Source organism: Populus alba, chromosome 6 (genome assembly GCF_005239225.2).
Source record: "Populus alba chromosome 6, ASM523922v2, whole genome shotgun sequence".
Taxonomy (NCBI): Eukaryota; Viridiplantae; Streptophyta; class Magnoliopsida; order Malpighiales; family Salicaceae; genus Populus; species Populus alba.
In genome coordinates this window covers 18,152,307-18,159,491 of record NC_133289.1, presented here as the reverse complement: position 1 = coordinate 18,159,491, position 7,185 = coordinate 18,152,307, and the positions used below count along the sequence as shown (strand labels likewise).

Below are 7,185 nucleotides of genomic sequence, written 5' to 3'. Positions count from 1 at the left end.
GATGTAGTTTGATTTATAAGTTACTAACTTCTCTTGGGTTATCTATAGAACCATAAGTAAACTTATGGGTGAGTAAAAAAATCAAATAACCGATTGAACTGAAAAAACCATAAAAAAAAATTAATTGAAAAAATCAAACTAGTAAAAAAAACCAAAATTAACCGATTAGAAAATCACAAAATTTCTTCGGTTTGGTTCGGTTTTGATTTTCAAAGTCTGCAACTGATTGAACCGAACCGAATTGGCTTGGTTCAATTAGGCTAGCACTTGAAAAAAAGAAGTATAAATAGCATATTTCTTCTAACCCTAAACTTAAATCAGCATTCTTAGTCGCCCCCTCTCCATGCTCACTATCTCTCATCTCTCAAATCTATCTTCTCCTCCTTCATGCTCCATAACCATTAGATTGTTCTAGAAAGGAAAGACCTAGACAAGGAACTGAATAAAAAAAGAGGTATCCAAGCCGATTAGAAGGCTAACATAAGAGTTTCTAAAAAGAAAAATGTTGAGAGGCAACTTGATTAGCTAAAATAAGAAGAGAACAGACTTCTCCCGTATGAAGAAGAAGATAAAGATGGACAGTGTGAGGATCTATGTACATTTTTTGCAATTGGTTTTCTTTGGTTCAAATAATAATGATTTAATGGTTTTACATTTCAATAACTTTTGATCTTCTCTTTGTTTTTTTTTTTTTTTTTGCAGTCAAATTACTTCTTTTCTTTCCTTTCCTTTTGTTTTGTGTATTTTTTTGGTGGGTTTAACTTCTAGGTAAGGATCTATAAAAAAAAAAAAAATGGAGTTGATTTTCTAGAAAATGAAAGCAAGTACAAAAATAAAAGCCTAAAAAAAAATGGTCAATAAAAAGCCTAGAAAAAAATCATCCGCAATAATTTTGGTTTGAACCAATTTGGAAGGGGAAAAGTAGAATCGAACCAAACTGAAATTAATTGGTTTGAATCAGTTTTCGATTCGATTCGGTTTAAAAACTTGAAAAAAAAAATTAATTTTGGTTTAGTTGCATTAATCAAAATCAAAACTAAAAAACATCATAACAATAAAACATGTTCAAAAACACTTTTAAACATGTAAAACAAGTTAGATATGTGCCTTATGGACATCACTCACTAGGTTAGTGAAGGATTATACATTCCCAAGACTCGGAATAGTTACTGCCTTTCTTGCTTCAAAAATTCTTTTGCTCAAACTTTGACTTATCCTTTTAGCTCTTAGATGCCAAGCAATAAACATGATTATGAATAAACTCCAAGAATAAGCTTTTTGCCCTTTTCTTCCTTGCCACCTTTTTTTTCCTTCCGACCCTGATTTTTTAAAGGTTATTTATAGGGTTTCAACTTATAATTTTTATGGATTTAATCAAAGATTGATCCTCATTCATCAAAGCTTGGCCCTCTAATCAGAATGAGAGAGTTTTATGTATGTTTTACTGCTGTGAGTTATATACATATGTTAGCTTTATAATGGTAGTTTTGCAACAAACTTGATTTCAAAGATTTCAATGGTTTTCCCAAACTTGGAGACCAATGAGCTTGTTTTCTAGCCATTAGATCTTGAGAAAAACATGTCTAAATCTTTGATAAGAACCCATTGAGGAGGATTGCAGCGTGAATACATTAAAAAAAATTAGTGGTCTTGCGAAATGAGAATCACAACCATCGATGATTGAGTTACCTACTTTTGAGACTTTGTCGGAGCAACTCTGATGACGCCATTGTCATTGAAGAACACCTGAAGTTGGTAAAGGGTACACATTTTATTTCAATCCAACCTTGCTCGATTTAGATGTCTATAGCTTCACATCCATTCGCTTGAAAGTGTTAACCCAATCAACCAAGAATCTAAAAATATAGTGATGGCTGATCGGAGATAAGATATTGTTGAGTTCATTGAAGAAAATAGGATGTAAATGTTTGATGATAATAACTGATCTTTGTAAAAGGTGTGTTTCTCAGTTGATTGGTGGTGGTTACAGCTCCAAAGGTGATTGAAAACGCCATATTCATTAATTGCTTTTAATGAAGGTGCCTACTCGATCAACAAAAGCTGCCAAAGAAAAAGATAAATAGTGGCTAAACAACACGTCATTTAAGTTACAGCTTCAATTTCTTTTTTATTTTGATTTATTTCTTCTTCTCTTAATTACAATTGTTTTATTTATATTGATTGTTTCTAATTGGATTTTATTTTTTTATTTCGTCCCTAGTTGTTTGATTTTGTTAGTTTTTTTTTTTAATATCAAATTTGGTTCTTATTTTTTTAATTCTTATTTTTTTTTTCAATCAATTTCTTGATTTATTTGTTTTTCTTCCATTCTATCCTTGATCATTTCTTTTCATTGAATTTTTATGTCAAGTTTGGTGCCAATTCTTTTAATTAAATTTTTTTCAATTCCATCCCTAAACATTTAATTTCATTTAAATTTTCCCTTAACATTTAATTTCAGTTGGTTTTTGTGTTGAAATTAAGTCCTAATTCTTTTAATTGATATTTGTTTTATTTTTCATTGGCTTTTTTTTTTTCTTAATTTAATCTCTCAATATTTGTTTTGTTAAGAATTTTGCTTTTTCTTTTTCAAGTTTGCCTTTAATAGGGTAACCCTAGAATTATGACCCGGGTCATAAATATGAAAGATTAGCCTGAGTCAACTTTCATCTTTATTTAAATCATTTTTTTGCAAATATTTTTTTTTGCTGGTAATTTTTTGCTTTGGTATTTATAATGTTATCCCAATTTCATATCCTATGTCATATATTTAATTTGTTCACCTGGGTTAGCTGCTGGGTTCACTCGAGACCCTTTTTTTTAATATTTTTTTATGTGTTTCCATCATATTGCCATGTGTTCATTTTTTATATTTTTCTAATGTTTCAGTCTTTCATAATATTTTTTATGTTGTGGGTTTATTCAATCATTTTTGTTTGTATTTTTTGTTTAAACCATGAGTTTTTTTAAGGTTAATTTATCTTTTATTGATTTAAATAAATAAATAAATTTGGTAAACATAATCGGGTAAATATCTCATCTTTACAGTTTCTTTCTTGGTTATTGTTAATAATTTTTCTTATTTACATAAATGGTTATAAATTTATTTATAGTTAGATAATTGCATAGGCTTTTGAAATGATACTTTTAGTCTTTCACATAAAAAAACAAATTGGAACAGCTTGTATGCATGGTATGTTTTTTTTAAAAAATATAACTTGCATACCAAATAAATTATTTTATTTTTTTGTCCTTTTTTCTCTTTACACTTTTTTTTTGGAAAAATATTATTTTTTTATGCTTTACACTTGGCCTAATTTTACCATTTTTTATTATTCTTTTGTAATTTGTTTTTTAATGTTTTTTCTTTACACTTTTTGTTTTTGAAAATTCATTCTACACGGACTAAGGAAATGGTGTTTCACTATAACAATTGCAATATTGTTCTATTTTTTGGCTATGTTAAAAATTAGTTTAAGATCTTACATATTTTTATTAATGCATATGATCTTGATTATATTTTATTATATGTAAGTGTAGACTTTGTGATTCACGGTTATATTTTTTACTTGATGTAAGAGAATACGTTAATAACATCTACACATTAATTCTTTTGTGTTGGAAAAAAAAATAATTCAACCTACAGCTAAACGAAGTGAATAGACGCGTTAATATCTTATTTTTTATATTTATTGACACAAATAAGTTTCATAGGTGTTCTGATTTATAATTAGAATTTTTTTAAAAATAATAAATTTAAAAAGCTTATATATTTATTTTTTACATTTTGCTAATTTTTTTTATCCCATCTGCAGTGATTCGCAATTCGCATAACTAGTCTTACCTAATTGCCAAATACACACTTGGATCTCCTCGGCAAGCAGTAGCAATGTAGCATGAACCAATTATAAAACTAGATGGGCCAATTTATGTGTTGGGCTTTTGATTTTTGCTCTCTCTGTTGTATGTAGGTTTTGAATTGCAGAGTGCAGCGAGCGAGCGTCTTATTTTGGTGAGAGTGAGGCTACAAATTGGTGGTGGATCAATGGGGACTAGAGAGGTATACGAGCAGAAATTAAGAACCGGAAATCTCTATCACGATCCTACTATCAAACCTGGACTCGGTTCCCCTCGCTGCCCTCGCTGTCTTTCTCTCTTAAACCCTATTTGTGTACCTACTCATCTCCAATCTCTCTCTCCTTTTCCCCTTCTTCTTTCAATGATGTAAAAAAACGTAAACAACCCCCTGATTTGCAACTGTTTTTTCTTTTTCGGTGCAGGCAAAGGGAGAATGGACCATTACCTCTATTTTACATGACGCAACCGCTGTGGTCAGTTTTTTTTTTTTTTTTGAATTTCTGTTTCATCCAATTTTCAATTTTTTGCTCGATTTCTGTTTAATTAACTCCATTAGTTGTTTTCATGCTCGTTTAATTTTCTTTTCTGTTTTTTACTTTTCGAGATAAGTTGAGTTTGAGGATTTTATATAGGAAAACTTCGAATCCTTAATGTATTTTCTAGAATTATTATAGCTGATGATTTAATTTAAATCTCTTTTTCTCGTCATTGAATTGAATAGGCTGGCTCGGGTATTGGTGGAATGCTTAGTGCAGTTCATGGTTTCAATACCGGTAACAATTCAAAATCCCTCGTCTTGGTGAATTTTGCTGTTGTTTTCGCTTAGTGCAGTTCATGGTTTTAAGTACGCTCTTTTATTTCAGGGATTCCATTCCTTCAGAATCGATTGAAGGGACCAAAGTGGCTTCCTTTCCTAGTCGGGATACATCTATTATCCTTATTTGTTTTTGCTTTTTGAATCTTTTTACTACATTATGCCTGCCACTTGTTTTTGGCAAATATCAATGAATCATGACACGCTTACTCAGTTTGTTAATGCGTTGTTTACTCACAGCTTCCTCCACTGCTTGCTGTTTCGGCTGCCAGTGCTGCATTTGGAGGTAGGCGTAACCTCTGTTACTGTGATTGATTTATTGCAACATTTTTTCTTAGCATGAAATGGATAAGTGGGTTGCCTTGATTCTACAATTTTATCTTATTATTATTATTTTTTTATTGGGGGGGAGGGGGTGCTTCAGGTTATACGCTGAACTAAGACTCCAATGCCCAGTTTGGTAGTGACTTCTAGAAGTCACATTCCTATAACCATTTTCTGAAAATGGAAATGAGTTCAGGAACTCAAACGTTTTTATGTTGCCATATTACCCTCCACATACTATTTCTTGAAAATAAAATATTGTTCTTTTCCTCGTATCTTTTCTCTTCTAACATATACTAATTCTCAGTTGCCCCTCAAGTGCTTGATACTGTGATGGGCAATAACAGCCATATCAATCAAAGGATCAGTTAGTCCCAGTGAACCAAACAATTCAAAGAATTTCAGTTTCAAAAAAGAAAAGTAAAGACAAAAATTGCAAACATTTAGGTGTCAAGTAAATGCTAATGGTTTATTGTAATTCAAGCTAAAGAGTTTAATGATCTATATGATCTGATCGATTGTGTAAGGCATGCTGTAACAATGGAACCAGGGAAAATATAGAGAAATGTTCCATACAGCTCATGAAAGTATGAACTTGAAGAGTCTCAATGCAATCCAATTAGTTGCTGGCTTATGGATCATAGGGAGGTTGGCTTGAGAGCCCAAATGGGGCCAAACCCGTGGCTTCTTGCTGCAATAGCATGTCACTTAATGAGAAATGAGAGGACTAGGCTGATGTGACTCTATCAATCTTGTGGAAGTTTCATCATCTGAGGCAGTAACAGGTAGCCATAGCATGGTGAAATAAGAAACTTAAGAGGGTAATTGTACTATTTGAGCTGAATGAGTTTCCAACTTCCTCACAGTTGTGGGATCCCTAAAGGTTAGCTTCTTGGATTTGGACAAGTACGAGAGGAAGTTCCTAACAGTTTTGGGTCAAAGGTATGTGACAGGGTTAGTGAAGCATTTGTAGTCCGTACTAGATTCCTTGGCAGGTACTAGACTGCCTAGGTGCGTAGTCTTCTAACTGGCTACTACTAGGTGCTCTCAGAGCATTTTTTAAGGGGGTGTATTGTACAATGTATCTTATTAATACAAATAAGGACTGTTATTCAATTTCTCGCATGTTCGACGTTTTCTTTCCATGTCTTGTTGACTAAAACATGTTTATGGAAGTGTTTAAACTCCACATTAGTGTTTTTTTTTTTTTTTTTAATGTATAATGACATGATTGATAAAACAAACATCTTATACTAAAGCACTTCATCATCTTGACCGTGTATTTTCGTTTGCTGATTTGCTTTCTTGAGTTAGATTTACATGTATTCTTATGTTTTCTACAATTTACATACATTGAATTGCGTGTTTAATTATAAATTTGTAGGTTATGTGCTTCCAAAGTTTGCTCAACTTACTGTGACATCCTATTATGCTTCCTCAAGTGCCTCTCATTATGGGATTTCACTCCTCACCCGACATATTGAAGAGTCCTATACTTCCCGAGCTCAGCAAGAAAAGCTCAGATGATGTCTTGCAGGTGCACGTACTACAGAATTTACTTTCCTCAATTTTGTAAGCAGGTTCAATTGTGTGAATGGATGCATGAATTTGTAGATGCTGTAATTTCTGACTTTTACATTTCTGCATTTTTTAGTATTAAAGTTGCCATGCTAAAATCAATTCATGAGCGATAAATATTGTTTCAAGATGCTTCTGGGGTGCTCTTCCAACCATTTTGATTGTAAAGGTATTGTTAACAAATTCTTTTTGTTTGGATGGCAGATGTTATCAACATGGACGACTGTCATATAATGGTATAAGTTGTCAAATATAGGGATAACAACTATTACTTTACAAGCTTTGGAATGCACATTATATTATTATACAATGTACTATAAGAGTTTGTTCTTTTGAAAAAGTGCAGATGACCGTTTGGGCATCCTTATAATTTCTCCGTGACCTACACTGTTCATTTTTACAGTTTTTTTTTTTTTTTTTTTTTTTTTTTTTTTTAATATAATTTCATCCTCATAAGTTATATTAGCATGGTTTTATTTGATGAGAATTTTTTTCCCGCTTGCCATGCTCTCATATATTTGAAGTATCAAAATAACATTCTGGAGTTAAATTAAAGATTGATCATTGATGTAATGAACTAGAATTTTAGGTTATAGTTTAAAAAAATTTAA

The 7,185-nt window shown here is 31.6% G+C and overlaps 1 protein-coding gene across 2 annotated transcripts; it reads left to right on the top strand.

Moving 5' to 3' along the window:
• Positions 1 to 3,868: 3,868 nt before the first annotated feature.
• LOC118043869 (uncharacterized) lies at positions 3,869 to 6,955 on the top strand. Of its 2 annotated transcripts, XM_035051968.2 has the most exons (8): positions 3,877 to 4,171; positions 4,281 to 4,331; positions 4,580 to 4,631; positions 4,722 to 4,780; positions 4,913 to 4,958; positions 6,381 to 6,533; positions 6,779 to 6,810; positions 6,921 to 6,955. In XM_035051968.2, the coding sequence occupies exons 1-6, from the start codon at positions 4,046 to 4,048 to the stop codon at positions 6,521 to 6,523; spliced, it is 477 nt and encodes a 158-aa protein (XP_034907859.1). In that variant the 5' UTR covers positions 3,877 to 4,045; the 3' UTR covers positions 6,524 to 6,533; positions 6,779 to 6,810; positions 6,921 to 6,955. The 2 variants fall into 2 exon arrangements, with proteins under 2 accessions (XP_073265915.1, XP_034907859.1); XM_073409814.1 differs by having other exon boundaries at positions 3,869 to 4,171; positions 4,722 to 4,774; positions 6,779 to 6,955.
• The last annotated feature ends 230 nt before the right edge of the window (positions 6,956 to 7,185 follow it).

What these genes read in the sequence shown, in the direction of transcription:
- LOC118043869 (XM_035051968.2), top strand. Translation starts at nt 4,046, where the DNA reads ATGGGGACTAGAGAGGTATACGAGCAGAAATTAAGAACCGGAAATCTC. An exon ending in CTCTCTTAAACCCTATTTGT is followed by an intron (nt 4,172 to 4,280) that starts GTACCTACTCAT and finishes TTTTCGGTGCAG; the next exon opens with GCAAAGGGAGAATGGACCAT. An exon ending in GGCTTCCTTTCCTAGTCGGG is followed by an intron (nt 4,781 to 4,912) that starts ATACATCTATTA and finishes GTTTACTCACAG; the next exon opens with CTTCCTCCACTGCTTGCTGT.